This window comes from Drosophila kikkawai, chromosome 2R (genome assembly GCF_030179895.1).
Source record: "Drosophila kikkawai strain 14028-0561.14 chromosome 2R, DkikHiC1v2, whole genome shotgun sequence".
Lineage (NCBI taxonomy): Eukaryota > Metazoa > Arthropoda > Insecta > Diptera > Drosophilidae > Drosophila > Drosophila kikkawai.
Window position 1 is genome coordinate 13684625 of NC_091729.1, and position 27879 is coordinate 13712503.

General features: G+C 38.0%; 3 protein-coding genes across 4 annotated transcripts in view; 1 reads left to right on the plus strand and 2 right to left on the minus strand.

Annotated features, from left to right (window-relative positions):
- Positions 1 to 27879, plus strand: part of sano (serrano) — a 93463-nt gene that overhangs the window by 12374 nt on the left and 53210 nt on the right. Inside the window, exons 1-3 of one of the 2 annotated variants that reach the window (XM_070284004.1) lie at positions 3406 to 3554; positions 16265 to 16312; positions 22697 to 23064. In XM_070284004.1, coding sequence (XP_070140105.1) covers positions 3506 to 3554; positions 16265 to 16312; positions 22697 to 22800 — 201 coding nt within the window. In that variant the 5' untranslated portion in view covers positions 3406 to 3505 and the 3' untranslated portion in view covers positions 22801 to 23064. Of the gene's footprint in view, positions 1 to 3405; positions 3555 to 16264; positions 16313 to 22696; positions 23065 to 27879 lie in introns of those variants that run through there. The other variant, XM_017177955.3, reaches the window with a different exon arrangement.
- On the minus strand, positions 13918 to 14628 carry LOC108082281 (uncharacterized). The gene is made up of 4 exons (XM_070283840.1): positions 14569 to 14628; positions 14356 to 14511; positions 14130 to 14297; positions 13918 to 14073 (listed from the first exon to the last, which is right to left on the minus strand). Exons 1-4 carry the CDS (start codon positions 14626 to 14628, stop codon positions 13918 to 13920), a joined length of 540 nt encoding a protein of 179 aa, XP_070139941.1.
- Positions 23209 to 26467, minus strand: Vha100-3 (Vacuolar H[+] ATPase 100kD subunit 3). The gene is made up of 2 exons (XM_017177952.3): positions 24746 to 26467; positions 23209 to 24534 (listed from the first exon to the last, which is right to left on the minus strand). The coding sequence occupies exons 1-2, from the start codon at positions 26309 to 26311 to the stop codon at positions 23281 to 23283; spliced, it is 2820 nt and encodes a 939-aa protein (XP_017033441.1). The 5' UTR covers positions 26312 to 26467; the 3' UTR covers positions 23209 to 23280.

The window sequence follows — 27879 nt, forward strand, 5'->3', positions numbered from 1 at the left end:
ATTTAATTACTTATGTGGCAGGATGCGAACGGTGCACCAAGTCAGACGACGGACGACGAACGACGAACGACTCAGCGTGCCTCATAATCGAATGACCAGCTGAAGCTAATCAGCCATGGATATGGCCATTTATAAAAGCCAACAGAGAAGGGGCCTCCTCCTCTTGTCTCTGTGTCCTCAGCATAAAATGCAAATTTGCATTTGCCAAAGCGATTAGTTCGTGTCGAGCAGGAGCAGGAGCTGGGACCAGGAGCAGGAACATTGGAGAGCAATAAAAATATTTGCCATTGCCATTTGCCAATGCAGAAGCGTTGCCTTTGCAGCAATGCAGCTGAAACAAAACTGAATTAATCAAGGGAATGCCGCCGGGGGAAGTGGCAAGTGACATCCGTTGCTCGTCAGCTTCCGCAGGCTAACAGATGCACTTGAAGAAAATATAGACAAGCAACAGAAAAAAAGGATAAATATTAAAGTAAAGTCAAACCTAAGCCTTAAATTAGGCTTTCACAAAGCTTGTTTTACAAAGTTTTTCTAACATTATCCTTGAGCCTAAAAATTCTTTAATAAATATCTAAATAATCCTCAGAATTGTTTTTAATAAATACATTTTTCTTCCAGTGCCTGAACTTTATCTGTTCAGAAAAGAAAAAACCAGAAAAATATTTAGTTATAGTGAATCTCAAGCCTTAACTTAAGCTTTCACAAAGCTTGTTTTACAATTGTTTTCTATCTTTATCTTTGAGCCTAAAAATTCCCTAAAAAATCGTTAAGTAATCTTTAGAATTCCTTTTATTATATAAATTTTTCTCCCAGTGCCTCAACTGTATCTGTTCAGTTCTGTTCGATTTGCTGGGGGGGGCCTCCCCAAAGACCGAACAACGGAAATGTTAAATGCCGCCGAGAGGCAACAGCTCCGCAGAGCCCCCTTTTCGTAGTGTTCCCCCCCATTTTTCCTGTCAGTGTCCTTTCATTGATCATTGATTGAGTTTCGATTCGATTCGTTTCGATTCGTTGGCCTGTGTTAGGACTTCAGGTTGGTCCAGGACCAGTACCAGACCAGGACTAGGACCAAGACCAGGTTCAGGTCTGTTCGCATTACCATTTGCCGGGATTCCCGATGGCGACTCCCTTTGGGCTATTTGTTCTTCTCTTTTCATTTTTTTTTTGTATATTCTGCTGAATAGACATGTTGGCCATGTTTGTTGACCAGCCAGCTGAGAGGGGGAGCTACTTAACTACGCCCCTGTCTGGGGGCTCATCTGTGTGAGTGAGTGTGTGTGTCGGTAAGTGACTTGCGACATAAAGTGCTTTTATTGATGTTCATTTGGTAGGGCAATTTGTAGCATTTTGTGACATTTATGCGTCTGGGCCATTTAAATGCCATTATGCAATTTGTTGGCCATCTGTTTGGTTTTCTGACTGCAGGATAAGGAGGAGCAGCAGGGATTTAGGCGGCGGAGGGATGATAGTCAATGACCCCATCCGATTAAGTGGAAATTCTAGTTTAATTGTCAAAGATATTCCAAGAGTGTTTTGTCTGTCATGTAAAGCTAATGATGAGCTGGTGAGAGGGAAGAATTATGCATAAACAAGTCAAGAGCCAAGAAATCAGGTTAATAATAATGGCATTTAAGGGGGAATATAACCAGATTGGCTTTTGATAATCAACTTGGTATGGAAATGTGAAATACTTTATGCAAATTATGAGGGGTTTTGTGGTTATTAGTTGAGATGTTCTGTTTAGTTAAGTGAGATAAGCTTGTAGTTGGGTTAAATATTAATTATAAATAAATGAAGAGAGGAGAGTAACTTACTTTATTTTTCAGATTTTTTTGGGAAGAGTATTGAGTTGTTTTTAAGGATGTTTTAGTTGTGATTTTGGAGTAGTTATAAGTTTCTTTTTATAGAGTTTTTTGAGTCTGTTTTAAGGTGGCTTAAGCGATAGCTTTTTAGATGGTTCGTTCGTTGATTTTTTATGCCATTCTCAAACAGTTTTCATGGGGTGTTGTGAGGATATTTTTCCGAATATTTTAAGAGTGGCTTTTGGGTGTGTTTATGACACAATCAATAAGCTATTTAGGCCACAAATTACCTCTCATATTTAATTTGTTAAGTTATACCAGCTTTAAATTATCTGTTCCTAATTAAACAATAATTTATTGACTTAATATCAATAAATATACACAGTTCCTTATCTAAATTGGAAAGTAAACCGTAAACAAATATGCAAATTGAGTGGAAATAACTCATTTTCTTGTGACAGATCAGTTAACAAGCCTTCGAAGCTTATTTCGAATCGATTAGGCTTACACATTCAATTTGCACAGGCCGAGTGCATAAATAACACATCTCATTTTATTTCATTTTATTTCATTTCATTTTATTTATTTATTTGTGTTTTTTGTCGACAGTTTGGCATTCGGTTTTCAACACTCCAAATAACTGACCTGCCGCAACTTGATTTTGTTTACGAATAAAAAATGAACAGCAGCAAACGTGAACGTCACTTGCTTTAAATATATTCCGTTTTAAATTACTGAAAAAATACATTTTTGTTCAACCATTTTTTTTTGGGTCTCTTGTTTCGTATCTTAAAGCTATACACTTAGGAGTAGAAACGGGTTTTCATAAAGCAGAAGTTGGGCAATTTGGAGTTCGGTTTGGTTTTGGTTCTCTCCCACTGCAGTTCATATTCATTAATTTATCACCGCTGCCGCGGGTTGGGTAACTCACCTATAACACCGTATATATGTATATTGTGTATAAGTACCAGCTACCAATTAAGTGTGAAAAACCTTTTTCATTTCGTGGTTTTTTTGGGTGACTTGCGGCCTTGCCGCGATGCCAGTAACAGTTACTGTCACACTGAGTGTGTGTTGCCAAGTGGCAACTGGTTAACTTGTTTTTCGGTTTTGGATTACAATGAAAAATGGCTTAAAGGCATCTGCGGAAATGCCCCGGCAATAATGATTGGAATGGGAGAGAGGGGGCTCAATTCCTGAAGAAGATGCCGGGGTTCAGAGCCTTAATGAAGGTGGCTTTCGCTGGGCGTTTAATTAAAACAATTTGTGAGAGCGTAAAATTCCTTGCGGGTTTATCAGAAATTTCCATAAAAATAGCTCCGGCAGGGGAAGTTACTTTAAATATTTGTGTTTATGCCAAGGAATTTAATTTATTTATTTATGGAGCAGTTTAGCCTTTAGAAATTCCCAGCAAAACTTTGTTTGATTTCTGACATGTGTTTAATTTTTCATAACCATAATTTGATTGCAGATTTTACTTTAGAGTTTTCTTCGCAAAAACTATTTCATGGAGACACTTTCCACGAGTTCACTTATCCTTTGTTTTTTTCTTTCCCCTGAATTTTATTTCGTTTATTTTTTTTATGTTTCCCTTTTCGATGAATATTTTATTCGCAATTGTCTTTTCTGGCTTCTCCCCTATCTCTCCATAAATTTCACATTCTCCTGCTCGCGCTGCTTTCGGTTGTTCCAAATGATTTAATATGCAGAGTCGTAAATTCCATTCAAAAACTTTTTGGCACTTGAATCTCAGTGAGTATTTTTCAATCTTTTTTTTTGTTAGTTTTATTTGTTGCGGTTGTGTGTGTATGTGTGTTTTTTTTGCACCTCTATCTTGGAGTTACGTGAGTTGAGACTGCGACTTTGAAGGGGGAAACAAATCAATGTCTCTGGTGAAAAACCCCCGAAAGACTCCACCTCTCAGCCCCTTTCTAATCCATCGATGAAATTGCATACGAAATACGAGTGTGTTATTCAGGGGCGGAGGTGCTAGTTTTTAAAGGGGGATTGATGGGTTTTTTAGGGATTTTTTGAGGATAATCTAGAGGATTTTTTGAAAAAGTTGATGGTGGTTTTTAGGTAGATTATGAGGTGGTTTTTATAGTGTTTTTAAAGCTATTTTTAAAGGCGTTTTTGAGAGGATTTTTGAGAGGGTTTTTAAGGTGATTTTGCAGTTGTATTTTATGTTTATTTTAAAGATATTTTTACAGTATTTTTAATGTGATTTTTAAGGATATTTTTGGCAGGGTTTTTAAGAAATTGTTCACGGGTTTAAAGTGAATTTTGAGGTGGTTTTAGAAGAGGTTTATAGAGGGTTATTTCAAGCTAGTTACAACAAATCCAAATATTTTTTATTTTATTTAAAAAACAACTTATTTGTTTCTTCTAAATGTTTATCCTAAACATTCATTCATAACTTATTTTCCAAGAGCTTTAAATTGTTACCACAAAATTATAAATTTTAAGCCAAGGTAAACACCTTCCCTTTTAGTATCCCCCAAGGTTTATTTTACATTCGCCCAGAAATCTCCTGCATAATCTCCGCCCCTGCAATCTCTGTTTGTTTTAATATGCGTTAAGCGTGGCTGCTGCCGCCGCCACCGTTGTTGTTTTCCCAACATCCCAACATGCCACACTTCGATTTAGATTTTCCACCCTCCGCCACCAACCCGAGCCACCCCCGCAGCACTAAAAACTTCAGGAAAATGCATTTGCGGTTAAAGTTTTCTTTTTTTTTTTTTGTTTGCTTTGCCATTTTTCCCCATTTTTTGTGTGCTTTTCCAGTTGCATTTGTCACAAGTTGTTGTTGCTGCTGCTGTTGCAGCCGCTTCAGTGTTTGTGCAACGTGTTTGCGGCCGTGTTTGCCGAGCTTTAGCCCCAGACCGAAGTTTATATTCAATTTCAGTCGAAAAAATAATATCTTATTTGCTTTCGCTTTTCGGAACCGAAATATCATATATATGTTAAATAAATATAAAGTGCAGGCCATAAATAGAGTGGCTCTGTGTTATTTGAGCATTAAGAATGGCAGTAAATATGGGTTTATGGTTTATTAAAATCAGTTAAATGGGCTTATAAGTCAGTGGAGTGAAATATGAGATAAATGGAGATGAAAATTTAATGATTTAAGCAACGAAAAAACATTTTAGAATTAAATTTACATTTATTTGTCTTTAAAAAGCGTTCTTTTGTTACTTTATAGGCTTTAAAATACATAATAAAATATAAATAAATTATCTACAATACATAAACCATAGAAAACTTCATTAAAAATTAACTTTGTTTGATAATTTCTAATAGATAATTTTATTTAACGCTTTAATACCACTTACACCTTATAACTTCTCCTTAGAAATTGCAATTACTTTCTTAAAGTTATTTGATTCAGCCAAGGACGCCCTTAAAAAGCACAATTTATTGGCCATATTTATTATAAAACATGAAGCACACAAATGAGAGGGGAGCAGTGGCAGCGGAAAATCCATAGAAAAGTGTCCACCAAAAGAAAAAAAAAGAAAATATCAAAAAGCCAAAGTCTCTCGTCTCGATGCCGTCGCCTTGTTCCGCGGGGTTCCAACTCAAGTCCAAGTTGCCGCAAATTGTGGCAAGTGGTTGCTGCTGTGCTCCTCCTGCTTCCTCCTTTTAATACTTCAGCCACTTTTTGTGGCGTGGCGATTCGTCTAAAAATAGCTTTTCCACACGCTTTCAGTGTGTTAAAAATAACATAATATTTTTCATAGTTCTTATGCGCTGTTGCTCTTGCTCTTGCACTTTGCGCTCAAATTGAAGAAATGTGTTGCAAGTTTGCGTGTTGCCACAAAAAGGGTTTTGAGGGGAGATGAGGGAACTGAGGGCGCTTGTAGCTAATAGTTAATAAAATGCCAGAACTTTAAAAGGCAGTCGCAGTGGCAGTCACACAGTCCCCGTCTCTAAGACTTTCCCCCTTTTGGCCATAATCAAAGTCAACAGCAAATGTACCTGTTAGCATGCTTAACACACTCGCACACTCACCCGAGGCGCACACACCTGTACGTTTCTTTATATATATATGTATAGGTACAAGCACCTGCCTGTGCCTTGGCCTGGCTTGAGGTTGAGTCGAGTTGACTTTGCCGCCTGTCATCCAGCCTTGGCAGAGGGTATTATCATTCTGGCAAAACTAAGTTCATTTGGGGTTGTATCAGTGAGGGTATACCTTTTAATTATTAATTTAACAAGTAATTAAAAAAGAAGATTTTTGTGTAAAAAATAGAATAAATAAAAGGGTTTATGAAGAGAAAATTACATTTTTAAAATTATTTGTGCAAGCTATAAGCTATTTTTTAACAGAATAAATATAAATAATAATGTAAACATATCAAAGAAATAAGTTTTAAACATTTTATAGATATAAAAAATGTCTTATAAAAAGTAAAAATCAAAGGAAAATGGGTCAGAGTGTAGTGTCAAATAGTTCCCGAGCTAATATAAATCTTTAAATACATTTCTTAAACCTAAAACCTACCTAAAATATCACAAATCAAATAATTTTGTATGTTCCTATAATATTTTAATTAAAATAAAAGTTCTAGTAATTTTTCTAGTAATTTTTCCAACCATTCCTTCCCTTAAATCCCTAATCACATCCCCCCAGCTAGGGTATTCCCCACTTCGTTGGCCGGAAACTGACCTTACCCTTACGGCTTCCTCTCTTTCTCACCTGTGCCTGCTGTCTGTGGCAGACTTTAATGCCTGCGTGTCATGAATGGCATCGCAATGTTTCCACTTTGGGCGGCTGCCAGCCGCACAAACACACACAAAGACCCAAGCACAGCAACAGCACATATGTGCAGAGTTGGCTGATAAAATTATGACATATGAAACTTTGGCTGACATCGGGCTAAAGTCCGGACGAAAAGGCATGCAAAGCTGTCTGCTCTTCCCTCTTTTCGTTTTTTTTTTAGCTTTGTTTTTTGTATTTTTTCCTTTGTTTCGTTTTCTCGTTCTTGGCCACGATATTCCTGGGCTCCTTGGCCATAAACATGCACACAACATGGCCTGATAAAGCGACTCTCGAACGGGCACTTGATTAAAGTGACTAAGAAGCCAGGGGATTGGGCGTGCCTCTCTGGTCACGGCATTTCCCAGGTAATCCTGTGGCAGCCACAAAACGTTAATGGCCACTAGACACATTATCCACGACGTTGCGTATACGCCACATGGGCATCGTCAGCTCGAAAGTTGGCGAAAGTAATGAAGGTCGAAAGAAAAGGTTGTCCCTTGTGAGCTGATGTTGTCATTGTCATTGCACATTTGGTGTTTTAATTAAAATGAAATTAACTTGCAAGTGGCGGAGAATAAGGGAGAATCTCACAGAGATTTCGTTTCTCTTTCTTGAATGACAGAGAATGCCACAACGAGTGTTGGCCACAATTTTTAATATAAATTGTAATAAGTTAAAAATTACTCTGCGGCTGCAATGCAATTAATCCAGGTGTGAGTGGGCGTTGGAACTTAATTTATGTCAAATAAAAATGTAAGGAAAGGGAGATGAACAAGTTGATTGGTTGTTCTGCTTGTTAATTTGAAATTCATTTCTTCAGATTGCTGAGAAAAGTAGGAATATAAACGGATTTTCTTTAAAAGGAAAAGAAGAGGGATATTTACAGGGATTTGTAGATTGTTCAGTAAATTACAAGTAACTAAAAACTAATTAATTAAATATTTTAAATGAAATTTTCAATTTATTTAAAATCTCCAAAGTTTCAACTTACTTTCCCTAACCATTAACTACTTTCTTAAGATACTTATATATTTTTTCTTACATTTTCTTTTCAACCCTTATCTTTTCACACCATATTGCCATCTGACGCCATTCTTTTCCATCACAACACAAAAATTCTATTTTCTCGCCTTTTGTTTTTGCCCTGAAAAATGCATCTTCTCGTCGCGAAACAAGTTGATGATGATCCGATTAAAACTCTTATCAGTTAGTTATTCCGCCCACCAACGACATGGATACTCCGGCGTAGTGCAGCAACTTAGATTGCCGCCCATAAAAAAGGGCCAAAAGGCGGAGGGAGGGATAGAAAGGACGGGGGGATTCCCAAAGAGAGTGGAGTGAAATATATTCTGTTAACAGCAAGGGCAACACGGCACACAGAAAAGGGGCAGCAACCAAGTCCGGCAAAAAGGCGCAACGAAGCGGCAACAAAGTTTCAGTTTCAGTTTCAGCTTTAGCTCTTTATATATATATTTCTTTTTTTTTATGCCAAGAGGGGACTGAGGAGTGAAACAAAAGCCCCGACCAGGGCTACAAATTTCGCTGGCTTTGAATAAGTTGGTTTTTTGTTTCGCGAAGCTCGGGCTCGGCCCATCTTATAAATAAAAACATATTTATGCAAGGCTAAGACCAAGGATAAGGATGATCCTTTACCAAAACTGGCGGATAAGTGCTGCAGCAACTTTTTGGCCCAGGGAACAAAAGGGTGGATGGTCTCCTCCGGATGGGGACTGGCCGGCAAAGTGGCAATTTTTATGTATTTATTTTCCTCTCTCGGCCTGCGGCGATTGCAACTGCGGAACGAAATTTATTGCAGGTCGCGACGCTTTTTTGTAATTAAATGTTTGGTCAGTGGGCAAACTTTAATTTTGCTTTTGTTTTATCTTTGTTTTTGTGCAAAAACAATGTCTTGCTTGCAACAAGCTTCGGCCGCATCAATTTCGTAATAAATTCTCAGAGTCCGAAAAGAATACGAAAAAAAAAAGACGAGGAAGGTATTTGGCCTTGATTGTGGGCGTGGTTGTGCACCGCCCCTTTATGGTATTGCAAAAAAAAGTTCTTTCGAAATGCTCAGCATAATTTATTTGCTTTGTTGTTGCTGCTGCAGTGGTTCTCTTGTTTTTTTGTTTGTGTGTATTTCTTATGAAAACGCCCTGGAAACATGCAAATTAACCACAATTTTGATTTTATTTACCTCTCTATAAGAAAAAACATCTGAGGTAGAGAGAATAGAACTAGAACGGGGTAAACGGTTTTTTGTGTTTTTAAATTTTAAAGAGAATTTGGTAAGAAATAAATATAAGAAAATATTACTTAAACACTTTTTTCTTTAAATAAATTTAAAATAAATTGTTTAAACAATTTTTTATTATGATAAATGGTATTAAATAATTACTAGTACATTTTAAAATTTTTTAAAAATTTAAAACTACCCGTATTTGTCATAAGAGTCTGTTATAAATTATTTAATAATTAATAATTTAATTAAATATTTCCTATATAAAAATATCTGATACAAATTCTCCTTTCCAATTATAAACTCTGCCAAGTTGTACTATTATTTTGATCTCCACTGTTCCCAGTGTTTGCCTTTATCGAATGCGAAATTTATGCTTTTGTTTGGTTTATATTTTTTATACATATATATTTTTTTGACTCATGGTTGAAATCTTTTGTTTCTTTGCCTTTGTTTTTATTATGTTTTAAGCCACTAATTTCGCTTAATTATGGGTTTTCGATTGTCATTCTCCGTATCACAAGAGGAGGGCTTAAAGAATCCCCAAGAATTTGCCACTGATGTCATAACTGTGCTGGGGTTTTATTTTTTTGTTGGGGAATCAAAAATAAACAGAGGCGAACATAAACAAGAGGAAATGTTTATGGAAACAGTTTGATATTTACCTAAAATCGAGAATGCATAATTTTCCTGGTACACATTTTCATTTTCCCCAACGTCAGCTACAGTTGTTGTGTATATTTTCATTGAATTTCAAATGCTGCCTGCTGCCTGCTGCCTGCTGCATTCATATACAAATGTGAATTTTCCGATTGCTCATTGTTCGTTCTCTGTAAAAGGGAAATTGAAAATGAAAATTTGACTGCCTGACTGGCTCCGGCTCTGACTCTGACTCTGGCTCTGTGCTGACTCCAATTGTATTCAAATATTTCCGACATAAATTATCATTTTGTGAGCCAAAGTGCACGCTGCAACGAGTGTTTCTGTTTCTGTTTCTGTTTGTTTTTTTTGGAGTGTATCCATGTGTGCTGCGGCCTTGTTACTAATAACCTCAATATGAGTTACACAGCCTCCTCCTGCTCCGCCCTCGACTGGCCCCGTTTTTAGCCATCATCTTCTGCCATTTGTTGTGGGGGTAAAAGTCTTCAGGGGGTTCTCATGTTTCGCTCGTTGAGAGTTTTCCCTTTTTCGGTTTCACTTTTCACAACGCTGCGAGTTGGGTTCTCAGATTCGGATTCAGATGCATGACGACAACAGCGAGGGGAGTGTGAAATGTTGGCCAAGATGAAGGCCTGCTCATGAGCCAGCTGGCTAATTAGAGTACAAATCTGCCTGCCAAGCTCCAGCGAGCAAGGGAAAGTTCCCTCACAAGAGAGTAGAGATATACATATACTCTAACTGATATATACTAAAAGTTGCGTGCCATAACTGTATGGAGATAAATGCATAAATCGGTGATGCCAAGCCAAGGCAAATTACCAACAATTTAGCCAGAACCGTTAGCCGCGTTCATTAGTCGTCCGTCGAATTTCCTGCATCTGTGCCACAGAGCCATCTATCTGTCGGCCATCTATCTGGTCCATCCAGATCCCCCAGCATCTCCCAGCTATCCCATCTATCCCATCAATTTATATATATATATATATCCCCATCCCATATCAGTTACAAATTGTATCGAGTGCAATGCATAGAATTTATTGCTTCCTGCCAGCGCAGGCGATGCCAAAACCCAAAACTCCGGACTCTGGACTCTGGGACTCCACAGTTCAAGCCAAAAACTGAAAACTGAAAACCGCCGACGAGGAAAACAGCAGCTGCTGAAGCTCAAGCTGTGGCTCTGGACTGGCAATTATGCCATTTGACATAATTCATAACTGCCGCAGTCACTGAGGGCACTGAGGGAAAATTTGTGTAAGAAATTGGGGAAGAAAAATTTGAAGTTTCAAGCTAAACAAAAGAAATTTATGAAGTTTTAAGCTAAGAAAAATTAAAGTTTAGTTTAAAAATCATCAAGGAAAAGGTTTTTAATTAATAGATAATTAAGAAGATATTTTTGCTCGCTTAAAAATAAACTTAATAAGGTTTTCCAGTTCAAGAAATATTATTTGACCTATTAGTTTTGCTTTTAAAAATGTAAAAAATACGAAAAAACATTAAATTTTATTAGAAAAATTTGTATTACTGATAGCTTAAATTTATTTAATTAATTCAAGTTATTTTCCTGATGAAATTCTAAATAAAAATTAACAATTTAATGCTTTCCAACAGGAAAAAATATTTGAAAATTATTATAAAGTTTGTTCGGTTGATAAAAAAATCTCTTAAATATTCTAAAGTTTATAATCAAACTTTTATATATTTTTTTAAACATTTTTTCCTAGCAAAAGAAATATTTAAAAATGTTTATAAAATATTTTTGGTTGATAAAACATTTCTAAAATATTCTAAAATCCCTAATTAAACCCTAACATATTTTTTAAAATTTCTTTTCTGTGCATTAATCGTTTAATGCAACCCGTTTTGGCAGCAAACTCTGATTCCCGGCCTTTGTTATCATCAATTTATGCGAACGAAAGTTGTTTGAACTGCGTCTTGGCTGCAACTGCAACTGATGTTGCTGCTGCTGCTGCTGCTGCCGATGAGGATGATGATGACGATGAGTATCGCTGGTGGTTACATGAGGGAGCTGGGGAGTTACCACGAGGAGGCTGTAGCTGCGGTTTCCAGCAGGAAGCTCTTCCTCCTCCGGCTGACCACGTTGCCACTGCACACACTCACTCACTCACTCACATACTCGTGGTTCGTGATTCTCCTGGGAATCAGGTTAGCTCTTGGCTCTCGGAGGGAGAAACCATATTTCTTCGCTTCTTAATAAATTGACAAAAGTTTGTCATATGCATTGTTAGCCGAGAGAGCCCCCTGGGCACCATTCTGGCCACATTTCCCGCTTGGCTTGTGAGTTGGCCTATTTAACCGCCAAAAGAGCCGAGTGGTGGGTGGATGGGTGGCTCTGGGTCGCAAGCTGCAAACTGCAACTGCCGTTTTGCTGTTTTTGATGAACTTTTGTGGCAACTGTGAAAATTCTACTCTTTTTGCTGTTTTTTCGATATTTGTGGCCCCTTTACTTCCTGCTTTTTCCTTGATGATTTGTCCAAGAGATACTTTTAGAGTTTTGAGATGGATAAAGCCTGGTAAAGTAGTTACTTTCAGCTTGAAGTTGGTTTATTTTTGTTAGTTTAGATTAGGAAATACTTAACTTATTTTATTTGATAAAAAAAATCTACAAAATTATTTATAAGAAATATTTTCAATAAAGAAAAACCTAGTTTTAAAATAGAAAACCTTCTTAGCTACAGATGATTCCCATATTTCCCTCCCTTTCCAAGCTCATTTGTCCTTCATTTTGATTTCCCTAGATTTTTCTTTTGAAGAAGTTTCCCCAACTTTGCTTTATGAATTGAAACTTGAGGCACAAAGAGCATTTGAAAATTGTTTGCCGGCCAAAAGAAACTCCTCTGATTGTATAGAAAAGAATTTAATTAAAGAACTACCGAAACTCTGGATGCGTTTGCTTTCTGTTTATTTTCGAGGGAGAGAACAAAATAAAAAATAAAAGAAAAATGCAGTCTAATTACCTGTGCATAAACTTCTCCCCTCTTTATCCCTCCCCCTCATATACATATTTATTTTTGTGCCAAATTTTTCGTAGAATTACTGCGAGGTTTTCAGTTGTTTTGCGAACATGCAACACGGTGGTGTGTTCTAGTTGTTTATGCATTATTCACATATTTATGCTGCATGCTCAGTTGCTGTTTCAGTTTCAGTTTCAGTTCACTGGCAATGCTGTCGAGGCTTTAGTTTAGTCTTTTCTGGGTTTTATTTTTACTTTCCGCCAGCAAAACTGCAGCCTGAAAATGTGCAAATGTGGCACATGACGACGGCACAGTTTTTGCCATCAACAAAAGGAGAAAGGGCGCGCTGTTCCTCTTCATATTTGTTTGGGCAGAAAACTTTTCACCATTTCCCCCCAAGAATTTTCACTTTCCATTGCATGCCAACATGCAACATAGCCTTGTTACTGATTATTGTTATTTGTCAATGATTTAATTCTGATTCAAGTTGATTGACAGACACTCGAAAGTCTGCGCCAATCATCGGTAGCAGCGAGTGAGTGAGGCGGTTCAAGGTTGCCAGTAAACAAAGGCTTTAAGCTAAAGACTTTTGGGATCATTAAAAGTTTATATATTTTTTGATTTTCTGATTTACAAGCGAAATAAATCAAATTTAGGGCTTTGGTTTTATGTCCGAAACTGCATTTAACATGCTTGGCCGCAAAACTAATTACCAACTGAAAGTGTCAGGCTGTGGAGTTCTCTCTCTCTCTCCTAGTTCAAGTGTCAAGTGGAAAAAGTTTCTCGGCAGCAACAGAAAAATAAATACAAAATATAAAATAGCCAACGTTAGACCTGGAATACACTCGTACGTAACTTTAAGTGCCGCAGACAACATGAAAAATTTACAGCACTCGAAAAAATAGGACTTGACTTCAATAGAGTAGAGCTGGATAATACCCTGGAAATATTAGTTGGCAGGACTGAGAATATGAAATAAAATCCTTTACTGGTTCTAAAAGTGATAAATAAAATTCATCCACGGGCTAGAGTTATCCCATAAAAATATAGGTCACATAAAAAAGCAGCTCATAAACTATACAGCAAATACGGATTCCGCAAAGGGCGTAAAAAGGGGTATAAAAAGGCCGTAAGATATTAAAAATTTATATTTACACAAGGCAAACAAGAGGAAGAAGATGCACTGAGAGAATGTTTGTTGAAAAATGTACATAAATAAAAATAAATATAATTTAAATTTAAGAAAATTCATATATGAAAAGGCAAAACCAATAAATAAACAATTTATTATATTTTTAATAAAAAAGATAGCTAAATTTGGAAGGCCGAAGTTTGTGTACCCTTGTCCAATTTTTTATTTATTATAACCAAGCAATAAATTCAAAGAAAAAGCCATAGAATTACATATTGATTTATACTTTATTTGAAATAAATAAATAAATATCGATTTCATATAAACATATAAATATTTTAAATATTTTATTTTCAAGACAAAGTCCCATAAACATTTACAGTGGCCCTTGGTTTGCCATTGCCAAACCAAATACTATAGAAACCATAATCTCCTGGTGGAAAGGGCAAGATTTTTGTGAGTTGCTCGTTCATGTGCGAAGTTGGGACCTTGTCCACCACTACATCGTGCTGAAAACCATTTAAAATCATAAGTTTTTATAATTAAATTGATTCAATAAACTTACATTACAGGGACACGAATGATTGATATTGGAATACGGTTGAAATAGATTGAAAATAAAGGCGGCAACTCGATTAGAGTTACGATTTTGTATAAATTTGCAGACATCAAAGGTGACATTGTAAAGAAAAGGCTTATAGCCATTCAAGCGCTTGTAAAGAGCCAAATTCAGCTGTTTATAATTTAAAAATTAATTTTAAATTGTTATTATTGGAATTCCTTAATCAAACCTTTACTTTATCCACTGGCACCTTAAGCAATTTCACTTTCAATGATCCATATTTGTAGGTTCGATTCACCGACTTCAACAGGCAATATTCAAAGGTTGCAAATGATGTGTCCAAGGAGTTGCACTTGATGTTTGTAAACTCAAATGTTGAATGGCTCTTTGAAAATTATTTAAATAATAATTAAATTTTAAACAATTCAGACTAGAAACTTACAAAATCGCTTATAAAAATTAGCAGACAAAGCCAAAACAGGGCAGATGATACGTTTAACATGACGAGAGATTTGAAAATGACATAAGCTTTTTAAAAAATATACATATATTAGTTTTGGGTTGACCATTAAAAGTATATTACACAAACGTAAATAGGAAATCGATTATAAACCCAGATATTTTCCATTTGGTTATGCAGTTTAATAATCAAGTGATTTAGCAAATGGCAAATAATTGCCATAATTAATTTCTGTATAGTTTTGTAAACAAATTATAAATAAACACAGACTTTTAAATGACTTAATTCTATCCTACATTCTATAATTTATTCCCCATTTTTTTTGAGTGTCCCCAAACCTAAATTTTCTTTCTTTCTCTCTCTGAAAAATGGCTGCAACATAAAAATTGACCTCAGCGACAAAAGGCGGCCAACGACGACGACGCCGGCAAACTTTAGGAAGCAAATACCACTGACTGGAAGGGGGCGTAGGGGGTCCGCTCGGAAAACACACTCAAAAGTGGAGCAGCAATTGCAAACTGGCCCAGGCCCGGGCCAAGTCGAGGCAACAGCAACAACAACACTAACAACCAACTGGCCAAACGCGATCAACAACGGACATATTGCAGCCAAGTTTAGGGGCTAGCACGAGTACGAGTGCGAGCACTGGGGGCCACGGTGTCTTTGGTGGGCAGACAAATTACAGTAGCCAGATTTTCTCGTCTTCAATGTTGTTTTGCATTTTGCACAAGGGGGCCACGCCCAACGCCCAAAAAACCGCCCCCCATCTAAGGCAATACAGGGGGGGTTGAGATGATAGGAGTGGGGATTTGGAAATATAATTTTTAAAGTTCTTAGAAATCTGAGGAGAAGATAGAAATGTTTAAAGGATTTTTCTTTATTAAAATGTATATTAAATTCAATCAATTATGACATCTGTAATATCATATTAAACTAATCTCAATTAAAATATTACCCATGCTTTATAATTCCCAACGTGTTCTAGCTGCTTAAAGTGTCAAAAAGTTTTTAAAAATAGTTACTAAAAAATCATTGATAGCTTTGCCTTCCTAGTTTTCTTTTACCATATTTTGTTTTTGTTTTGATTTATTCATATATTTCATTAAATTTAATTTTTATATATTCTGTGTTGCTATTTTCTCATCCTCCACTGTATTTGTTGCTGTGTTGTGCTGCTCTGTTGTTGCTATTTAAGTTGATGTTGCTGCCGCTGCTGCTTGCTGCAAACACGCGCTGAACATGTTTTTCTGTGCTCCAACTATTCATGGCTATATCTTTATTTTTTTTGCTGCTGTTCTTGTTTTATTTTTCTACAACATCGCTTGGCTTTTTTTTTCTAATGCTCTCAAGAATGTGGTTTAGTTTTTGGATGAGTTAACAAGCCAGCCGGAGTAAACTAGAAGTACGTACTATAGGCGCTTTTGTTGCCAACGTATGCACACACGTTCTGTGGCTCGAATTTGTCATGGAAATTGTCCAAACAACTCGTACATCAGATTCAAGTGATAATTTAAGTCAAATCCGGAGACGTGACTTTGGTGTGTAAATCAATTTATGTTTGTACCACCTAGAGCAAAATGATTTATGCCCCCATTAAAGTTGAAGTATTTTGTTAGAATTTTGATTTAATGCGTTTAAAAATTACTAATATTTGTTTTAATTTTCTTGCTTATTTCAGAAAACGCTACTGAATTTTTGCCACAGAGAGCTCAACGTGATTGTTTGGGTAAGTTGGGGATTAGGAAGTTGGGAATATTTTAAGAAAGCATTTATTTAGAAATTATATTTAAAGCATTAAGGATTTTAAGAGAATTTGTAAAACTATTGGGGGATACTAAATCTAAAGAATTTTTTTAAGCTTTTTATAGTATATTTTTATTGTCAAAAAATTAAAATGTTTAATAGGGTATGAAATATTAAACATTTTGCTTTAAAATCTCATTAAATAACATTAAATAAATACATTTTTAATTTCAAATATATATATTATACTATTAAAACTATCTAAAATTAGTTTTCAACCAAGCAAACTTTATTAAATAATTTGTTTAAAGACTTTTTAAATACCCCAAAATCAAAAACTAATTCCAAGCTAAATATGTTCAAATGTCTGCTCTCATTTTCCCAATTTTTTGGCACAACTTTGAGCCCCAAACTAACATTTTCCCAGCGATTTATTAAAAATAAATGCAAATTAAAAGCCAGAAAGCGAGCAAAGCCACTCTGTGTGCCAAATGTGTCAATTGAGAAGAAGAAGTCGAAGTCGAAGTCCAGGCCTTCTCTCTTTCACACTTCTACCAGTATTTATTGGTAGTCGCTATAAACGTGCTAAGTGCATTGGTTTAACGGCAACTTTCTGGCACATTTATGTCGCCCATATGGTAATGAGGCCTAGTTCTGTTGACCATAAACAGATTATCGGCCAATATAGCCACAGGCGCTAGTCACTTTTCTTTTTACTGCCCCGAAGATGCTTTCGGGTTGAGTCATAAGATGGCATTAGCTTGATTATGGCTCTGACAGAGTGTTTAAGACGCACTTGAAGAGCTTCCAGATGGAAAAGGAATCTATATATATAGCTTAGCGGGGCGTGGCCCCATTTTGGGCGCTGACAGGGAGAGAAGGGGTTACTTGGGGGACCTGCCCACGCTTCGGCAAAGATTTATGGCCAAGTGTGTGCGCTCGGCGGCGTCTGTGTCGCTCATTCTCAATCTAAATCTGAATCTGACTCTGATGGTGACTTATTTATGTGACTGGCGGGCTGCTGTTGCCGTTGTTCGCTGCTATTCGCTCTCTCAAGTGGCCATATCAAGGCGTGGGCAGCTTCCAGCGAGCTCGAAGACACCGCTCCAAGAGTCGACCCAAGTGCTTTTCGCATTTTTTTGTTGTATTTTTTCGGCAGCCCAAAACGGTTGCAAAGTGCTCTATTCCACTTTGAGAAATATGGGAGGCCATATCAGCTTAATATCTTGCAATTTGCAAAGAGTTTTGGGTTAGTTTTGTAAAGGATTTAAGCTGGGAAAGTCTCTAGTTAGCAGTCTCTAGGGCCTGATATTAATTTGAGTTTTAAATTGTTATTCAAAATCAGTAAATATTATTTAATATAAACCAATTATCTTATAGTTAGTATTAAACCTGCTTCTCTTTAGTGAAATTAGCCTGACGCTTTGCTCCCGAATTGCAATCTTTGATTTATTGCTAATTTCGGCGTGAAATTCCCTTAGCTCTCTGGCAGTGGCAGTTGAAATTCGGTAGCATTTTGTTGCTTTGACACCAATTGGTGTTTTTTTTTTTTTTTGGCTGTCTATGTGGCACGCTATTGTTGCTGCTGCTGCTGCTGCTATTGCTGGTGTTGCATGTCAGTCACTCAAATGGCTGACAGCCAACGAACTTCGTGTTCGAATCGCCGGAATTGTTGATGCAGAAGCTGTGCCTCAAGTGGCCCACTGAAGGTCACAAAATTGGTGTTGCTCCCATTGTTGTGATTATTGCTGGGTATTGCCGCCTGCATCGCCGCCTGTGGCCCCTCGTCGGAAAGGCAATCGAAACAATGTGTCGAGTGCCATCGAATTTAAGCACTCGAGTGGTCAATGTCGCCTTTGTAGTTTACACTTCAATTTGTTTGTTTTCATCAATAAATAAAAGCCAAGCAAAATGAGGCAATGGAGGTATTAAATCAATGGAGGCAACTTCATAAAATCCGCTTAGGGAGCTTTAGAAATAATTAAAGTGGCTATTTTTATATTTAAAATATTTTAAAAATTACCTTAAGCTTTTATAGTCCTCTAAGGCAGCTTTAGAAATTTAAAACTAGAAATTTTAAATTTTAAAATATTTTAAAAATTACTTTAAACATAGTTTCCTTCATTTATTTATTTAAATTCAGAAAATAAGGCCTTAAAAGTATTTTAAATCATTTTTTTAGCCTGGATATCCGTCTTATCACCCTACAAAAATCAATAACAAATTATTCCCTGCCTAATAAATATTTATGTCCCCACAAAAAATACAAATAAATACAAAAATTCCATGACTCAATCTTCAGCAATTTGACTTGCCAAAAAAAAAGGCGAAGAAAGGAAAAAAAGATTGCAAAACAATGAAAGAGCCAAATAAAACAAAACATTTGGCATATCATGAATATTTTATGAACTGAACTCAAACTCGTTTCGACTGTCTGTCTTCATTTTCGATCTCGATCTCGCTCACTCACTCGCCCTCATTACAAAACACAAATCATGCATTGCGTTTACTTAACGGTTAACAAAAAGCTGACAAATTTATTGTCGCCGGTGACATAAATATCGGTATCTCCAGACTTCTGACTCTGACTTCTGGCCAACAACTGGAAATGTGTCAGGCGACGGCGAATTTGCCAAAAGATCGTGCTGTAATTGACATATATTCGGTAAGAAAATAAAAGAAAAAAGCAATTTGGCATATATTTGGCAGGGCTTAGGGATGGCATAAGAAACCGATATATTGTCGATATTATTTTTTTAAAATTTCGATAACTTGAGATTTTTTTTGTGGAGTTATAAGAACTTTGATTAATTATTGTAATTAACTATAAGAGTGTTTTGTATTTAGATTAACATATTATGACTATATAACCAAATCGATTTATTTATATTTTAGAAGTATTATCAATTTTGTAACATTATCAATTTACAAATTTTGTAAACATTTGTTTGATAACTATGTAATTATGGAAGAGCCTTTGGTTAATTTTATTATACTTAATATATACAATAGAATCACAATATACTTAACATTTAATATGTTTTCGATATTAAATCGATTTTCGATTTTATAAATATTTTTTAATCGAAGCTACATGCACACTTCGATATTATTTCAATACTGAAAAACGATATAACATTGTCAATTTTCCTCCTCGATATACATCCCTAGTTTGTTATATATGCTATATAGTATATATATCGCCGTATATCACGTTCTCTAATTATGCATGTCACCGACCAAAGACAAAGGAGAAAAAGAGAGAAACTGCCTGAGAAAATAATCAAAAAGGTTCTCTCCGCAGTCTCTGTGTGGTCACCGCTGCCGCTGTAAGATCAAAAGAATAAATACATGAAACTCAGTTTTAATGAGGCTCGTAGAGTTTTGTATTTTCCTCAGAGCTTTATCATGTTTTTAGTTTAACTAATTTCTAGATTGTTATCTCAGCGGTGTCACAAAAGCCAAGAGACATTTAACTCAATTAATATTTTCCAAAGGAAAATGTTAGGCGTGTGAAATGCGGAACATATTCTCCACTTAAGTATTTATGTTTTTAAATTTGTTACGTAATTTTCCATATTTTGTATATACTATTCCATTTTTATTTTCTTTAATTTTTACCTAAACTTTACTTCAAAATTTCTTCAATACCATATTGTCTTGTTTATGTTTTTGGAAATTTCTGCTAATATTTTATGGGCAGCTCACGTGTGTTTCTCGTCTTTCACTTTCCGCCTTTGTGGCCTGTATTTGGTACCATCTGATTAATTTTATGCATATTTTTGGTGGCTAGTTCGGGCTGCTAATGAACTGCTAAATGCAAAAAAAAATATATATGTTGGGTTCTCGAAAAAATAACAAAACGCGCCTGAGAAATTTCACTTTTCCTACTGCAAATCCCACTTCCCCAAGACCGGTTACACAAAACACAATATCTAGTTTAAATTAATTTCTTTTCTGACTCCATTTGCTTTTTTTTTGTCTTTTTTCTTTGCCAATTTTAATTAAAACATTTCGTCCGCTGAGTGAAAGTTTTCCCCTTTTGCATTAGCAGATCTTTTTTAATGGTCAATTGTCGTCAGCTTCCGTTCTGCTTAAGAAAAAAAATCACAAAAAAACATATAGAAATAATAGCACAAGAAGATGGAGCTGGAAGATGAACAAAAGGCAATTTTAATTAAAGCCAAAAACAATGCACAATTTGTGGCGAATTAAATGGCATTTTTCCACTTGACAGCCCCAAAACTCTCTGACTTTGTGCCGAAATGTGCAAAGCCAACAAATTGTGTGGCCAGTTAATTAATGGCCATAATAGTTCACAGATGTTTACAGTTAAGGAGGCACGGAAAAATGAAATTGAGATCATCTTTAGGCGGTAGTAAATGAAAAATAATATATAAAATATTTATAGTATTTTTTTATTAGATTTAATATTATTTTAAGTGCCTTAGAAAATATTTTAAAAATCTCCTTTAAGCAATTTCAATTTATCTTAATGTTTAAACTGGCTCTTAATTGTTTTCTCTGCATAAAATATTATTGTTTTCGACTGTTTTTGCGGTGAAGACTTGTCTCATCATTTCGCTCTTGCTGACTTCATTTGAATGTTTTCATCCAAGTGGACAGTGGCAGCACTTGAGGTGCTTCAGCCTCCCAGTTTGGTGCTGCTGGAAATGTCCTTCTGCCGAGCACAGCGAATTCCTTGCCGTTCGTTGACTCTTTTTGGTTCGCTGTGGCTCTTTGGCTTTCTGTGGCTTTTGGCCTGCTGCAACAAGCCTGGGCTGAATTTAACACCTTTTTTGTTATGGCCGGGGCATGTAAAGGCCCAAAAGCAGAACTAGACACAGTCGCAGTGCCAACAATGGCCGTTGCTGTTGCAGCTGCCGTCGCAACAATGACAACATGCAACATCCACAGACTGAGAACGAGCCCTTTAAAGGACAGCAGCGGCAATGCACTCAAAAAACAAAAAGAAAAACTGACGAACCAAGAGCATGAGTCCGCGACTCGAGGATCGTGACGTGACGTGATGCGACTGACTGACGAGCAGAAAAAGTGGACATGGGGACAGCCGGACAGCCATTCGCATTTAAGGCTCAAATTGATTCTCCCCAGACAACAATGCGACCTTGCTTTTTTTTCTTAAAAAGCACGGAGAGAAATAATATTAAAGGAATATATTTTTAATAAATAATAATGATGAGTAATTATGATACTTTTTAATGAAAAAACATAGGGTATATAAAAATTGTTAAGTTAAAATATATCTTCTTTATATTTACCTTTTAATTACGTCAAATCAAGAGGACAGATTTATGTTTTCAGAAGCAAAACTAATCTGCTAAGTATTTAATACCCTTAAAATATTTATTTATATTTTTAATAATAAAAGTTTAGATATTTCTTTAAATTACAATCCCTTAAGCCTCTCCTGTATCCCTTCAAAACCTCTCTGAATTTCTCTCCCTGCACTAGTTCTAAGCCACAATGGATGCTATCCGCTTTGGCAGTGGCCCCTTAGAGACTTGACAATTGTTGGCCATAAAAGTGCTAAGCAGTTGACCATTGGGATGGCGATTGGGTTTGGGATTGGGCCTTAAGACCAGCATTAGAGCCACGCACAGAGTCACAGCAACGAAAGTATAAACAAAAGACTTAGGCAACAAACTTGACCCAAGTTGGCTAGCTGCTTGCTGCTTGCTGCCTGGTGGCTGCTGCACCACCTAAACAATGGCGCGTGCTGCGGTTTAAAGTTATAGCCAAAGCCAAAGCCAAAGAGCAAAGCCTGTTTTGGGCCAGCAGCAGCAATTGCGTAGAAAACCTGCTCTGGTCATGAAACTTACTGCACATTACTGCCAACTGGCATTGCGCTGGGTTCTTTCAGCCAGCCTTTTGTATTTCGCTCTCTGGCGATCTAATAAAGTCGCGGGCCATGTGGCTAACGAAAGTTATTTATGCACGAGCCAGTCTACTTAGGCCGGCCTGCATGCGTCATCGGTTGCTGTTCATAATTTATGCCAGGTCCCGTCCCCCAGGTCTCTCTTGGGCTCTGTAGGCAACCAGCAACCAGAAACAGCAACCAAACTTGCTGGCGTGGGTGTTAATGGCAAACAGAGCGGCAACAACACGGTCTCAGCTTTGAGTGTGTGTGTGTGGAAAACAGGCAAGAATTTAGGGTTTACTTCGAACAAGAAATACCCAAAATAAGACATGGAAAGTATGAAAATTGGAACATTATAGCAAGACTCTTTGAATTTTTTGAAAATTTAAAAATGTTAAAAAATTTGTATTTAGTCAAAATGTAGAGTCTAATCTATTTCCTATAATTTCAAAGCCTTTAAGCCTAACAACATACCCTTCTACTAAGCTAAAAAACAGGGTATTACAAGCCGAACAAGAATAGAACAGCAGCAACAGCAGCAACTGGCAGCGATACTGGCCCAAGAGCAATCCAACAAAGAGCCAAAGTAACCAAAGGGTCGACGACTTCCAGCGCCCGCATCGAAGGAAGGAACAGTCGCAGCAGCAGCAGCAGCAGCAGCAGCAACTGCAACAGCAGCAGCAGTTACAGCAACAGCAGCTGGCAATGGCATAAAGCAAACAAATGGAAATTGTTTAAAGCCAGCTTTGGTTTATGGCCTTTTGCATGGAGCCCGAGACCCAATGCCAATTGCAAAGGAATGTCCAAGCAGCAGCAGCAGCGGGCGTGGGTAGCTCTTGGCCAAAGTTAATTGCCAAAAGATAGGGGAGAGCCAGCAGCGAAGGTCCATCTAAAATATATATACTTTTAAACCCGGAAAAGAGTTAAGAAGAAATGAACTTTAAAACTTTACCATAAAAATCTCACAAACCTCTTGTTACAAAAATTAAACCCTTGGCTGATTACATTTTTTATTTATTAAAATTATTATGCTAAAGAAACTATTCACAAAAAAGGAAACATATATAAAGTCAACTCCTGTGATTGGAGGGCGGAAAGCTGAACGGCCTGAAGATCTCGCCGGAGCCGTTAAAGAACTTGGACTGAAACTCCACCCAGTGGAGGCGCAGGGTGTGCAGAAAGGCGCTCAGTCCCTCCATCATCAGCAGGATGGCCACCGTGAGTGTGGCCCAAAAGAAGAAGGTGGCCATGAGGATGGGTACGCCATAGTAGAGGGGCATATTGTTGGCCAATCCCTTCGACAGAATCATGTGCCACAGGACTTCGGAAAGCTGATCGTGGGCCAAAGAAAGAGCCCAAAGACGCAAATAGGATGCCGTGTGGGAAATGGAACCCAGAACCGTTTCAATGGTATGAATGCATGAATGTATCCAGATCTCAGACATTTCCAGCTCATCCTCTTGGTCATAGGAACGATCTTTGAAAACCTCCGTGCTAACGGTCTCATCGAAGTAGTACCTGATCTCGGAGCGCATCACCTTGACCGGCTGCCTTGTAGCCTTTCCCCTCCGCTCCTCGGCCAGTATCTTCTCCTCCTCGACCTTTGCCTTCTTCCTCTTGCGCATAATATATAGCGGCTTTCCCGCCAGCAGGACGGGTACAGCAAGCAAGGCCAGTATGACCAGGACGTACTCCACCGTCCGCTCGCCGGGAAACATACCATCGGGACAATCTCCATTTGGCGACTCCTTCTTCATCAGCATCATGTTGATGAAAGTTATGAGGACGGAGGGAGCACAGGATGAGGTATATGGATGCTCCTTAAGTCCGCCGTAGGTCAACCACTTAAAGAAGATGAGGAAGCAAAGGTAGCAGAACAGGCACACCAGGAAGATCATCTGGGGCACCACCACCAGCAGCAGGTCTGCATACTTCTTGAGCAGCACACAATTGGCGGCGGACAGGCACAGGCCGAACATCATCTGGCTAACGCCCAGGATGATGGCCATCTTCATTTTCAGCGAGTTGGTGGTGGTAATAGAGACCTGGCCGCATACCACCCACACGGGATCCATGCCAATGGGATACGGGTTGCCCGTGTAGAAATTTTTGCTCGATGGATCGAAGGACAGCTCGACAATGCTTTCGCTCACGGTGGTGGCATTGTAGCGACAGCTCCAGCTGGAGCCGAACAGGTTCATGCTCTTGGACAGTACAATGTTGTAGATGAAGCCCATGTAGACGGAGAAGATGCCCATTAGCAGGATGATGTAGCGGCCGGCGAATAGAATGTTCATTATTTCATTTTCTGACACGGCACTTACCTAGGGAAGAATCAGGGATTCTATTATTTATCGAAATTTATCGATGGCTTTGCAATGGGGATATCGGAATGTATTGTAAGTTGAACCAGTATCGAATTTTGGTACTGAAGTATTCCCTAAATAAACTAATATTCAACTAATATCAAAAACTTAAACTACAATCAAAAACTTGCAAATAAGCTTTTGAGTTAATTAAAAATCGATAACAAACCTGCTCGATTTCGATTTGCTTGGCCCTCCAAATCATCAGCAAGGCAAACAAAATCAACAGGATGCCGTGCCCCATGTCCCCGAACATAACGGCAAACAGAAAGGGAAACGTGATGATGGTGTATGGAGCAGGATTCAGCTCCTGGTAGTCCGCATTGCCATAGGCATCGATCAGGGCCTGAAAGCCCCTGGTAAACTTGTTGAGCCGAAAGAACGTGGGCGGCATGTGGTTCACCGTGCGTGTCTTCTTCATCATAATGGGGCGAGTGGTAAAATTTAAGGTTTCCATTGGATCTACCCTCTGGGAGTTTCTATCTCCTGAAGCGGTTTCATTCAAAGGTGGCGGGGCATTATTGTTGGCTTGCTTATTTTCTGCTGGAGCAGATTCATCCAAAGGCGGGGCATTACCATTAACTTCTTCCTTATCATCTGTGATTGATATTTTCCGGTCTGCCCCTCCACTCAATCTGTTCGCATTCACGAGGGTATCCCGCACGTTGGCCAACTCTGAGACTGGCAGGTAGACCTCGGCCAGCAGATACTTGGCCTCGTAGACGCCACCCACCAAACGGAGGCGGTTCATCAGGTCATAGACTCGCAGGGCCTTGCGCAGATTGACGCGGACTATGAAGAGATCCCGGGCGGCAATCTCGAGGACCTGCCGGCGCATCAACTCCGCCTCCTTGAGCACTCTCTCGATGTTCCTGATCTCCTGGGTCAGCTCCTTGATCCGAGCCGTACGCTGATTGGCGGATGAGGGACAATCGTGTATATGCACTTGATATTGGGCACAGATCTTGAGGACCTTGTGCCAAATCGTCGAGGAGCTGGACATCATCAGAACTGTAAACATGCGCACCTTTTCCGGCTCCCTCGAAGTATACACCATGATGGGTTTGGGCATTTCGGCAAACCGCATGACCACATTGAAGGAGCACATCCGGTAAACGAGCAGCTCAAAGCTATGGAACTTTTCCGCCCGTATGGTTCCCAACAAGTAACTGAGCTGAGAGCCATACTGGACATGGTTGTTCCCCACTGAAGCATCCTGCACCAGGCCCCCAATGGTGCTCTCCGAGTACAGCAGCTCGCTGCCCCTGTCCGCGGTCATGAACTTGTTTGCCTTGGTGATGGCAAAGCATTGCTCCATCATCCGATACCGCCGTGTGTCCATCCGCTGATAGTGCTCCATCACTGTGGAGGCCTCCAAGTGGAGGCGCCGCAAACTGTCCTCGTACTTACGCAGATCCCGCTCCCGCATCCGATCCTCACGATCCACATTCGGATAGAAGATTTCATTAACATTTAGCTGGATGATCTGCTGGTGCAGGCTATCCACCAGACGCAGATACTCATGGCACTGGACTACCTTCTTCGTGTAGAGATTGTTTAGCAGCCGGTCCTCGTCGTAAATATTGTTGAACTGCACCATGCCATGGTGACCCAGCTCCATTAGGCAGTCGAAGGCATTGTCCACGTGCAGGAGCAGCTGGCACAGTTCCATGTCCTCGCTGCGAAAGAAGGACTTGACCTTTGCCTGCTTCGGTAATTTCAATTTCTTGCCCATTGTGGTAGGAGTTTAGCGTATAAATTGCAGGCAAGTTGGTAAAATTATCAAAAATAAATGTGTGTGAATGTTAGGAAAGTATGACCGAATCTGATTTAAAGATATATAGTTTTTGTGATTTTTTGATTGCGTGAAATTTGTATTTAGAGTGACTACCGGCCGCCTAAGATTTGTGGTTTTAAAGAAATTATTATAAAATTTAATAGGTATGGTTCTTATATTCTCAAAATAATAATAATATTGTTAAATAAGTTAAGATATATATTATATTTATGTATTGTTCTGCTCATCAAATAACGATACAATTACGAGTATATCGACCCCTCCTGCCATTCTCTGTATAAAATAAATTAATAATCAATTAAAATAGTTAAAAATCTGTAATATAATTAAACCCACGCTCAATAGTCACAACTAATTAACTTCTATTATCTACCATTTATTATTTCTAGACAAATATCTAATTTCTTGGACATGTTTGTCTTACGTTTCGGGTCCGGGCATTTGACTTGTGCTAATTGATACGTTTGTTTGCCTCTCCCATTGTTGGCTCTTGTTTGGCTTAGTCTTTGCTTACTTTTTTGTTAACTTAATTCGAGTAGCCAACATGTCCAGGTCCAGAGCTGCTGCCCCCAACTTGGAGATCAACTGCAGATAATTTCATGCTCCGCATGCAAACTCGTTGCAGTTGCGGCTGCCATTAAGTGGGGCCAAAAAAACTGGCCAACAACTAACTGGCAATGCAATGCCCTGGGAACACTTGAACCTATACCTTGTGCTGGGAATTCTCAAGAGAAGAAAACCATTTCATTACAAGTAATATTCCGCACATGAGTGAGTTTTATGCCAAAGTTCTCACTTCAATTAGCCGGGGCTACAAAACGTTGCAACATAAATTATGGTTCTAAAAAAGGTTTCCCAACCAATTGGTAATAAAAGTTCTCTCTACACATAAGCTCGTAAATATGCTAAGTAGTTTTGGGGACCAACAAAAGGCATTTGAACGGTTTGTTTGCACAACAAAAATACATTTAAACCCCCTGAAAAGAAATATATTTTACAAAAGAGTTTCGTTGACATGGCATAAATATTTATGGCTTGATTTTATGATCATTTAGTTTTATAGAGAGATTTGCTTGGGAATAAATTAAGGTATTGGCTTACCTTTAGAATATTTAATTTAACTTTTTTCTTTTAAATTTGAATTTATTTTTAGCCATCTTAGGGTTTTTTTATGGTTTTCATTTAGCACCTGAAGACAAAGCATTTGTTTTACTCTTTTTTTCAGGGTGATAAATTTTCTTACATAAACTCCGCAGTCGCTGTGAGAGTTTCATTTCGTTTCATTTTCTCTCGTGAAATATTTTCCCATACAAATCGAATCAGAGACATTGAAATTGTTTGGTAATTTCTGTCTGTCTGTGAGACCCTTTTGGAATGGCATTTTCGGCTCATTAGCCATTGCTAAAAGGAAAATAAGCATTACTCACTCACTCTGGGAGAAAATTTGTTCAGTTGTTAGCACTTCCACGACAATGAAAGTAAAAGTGCACTTGATAATTGCTTGG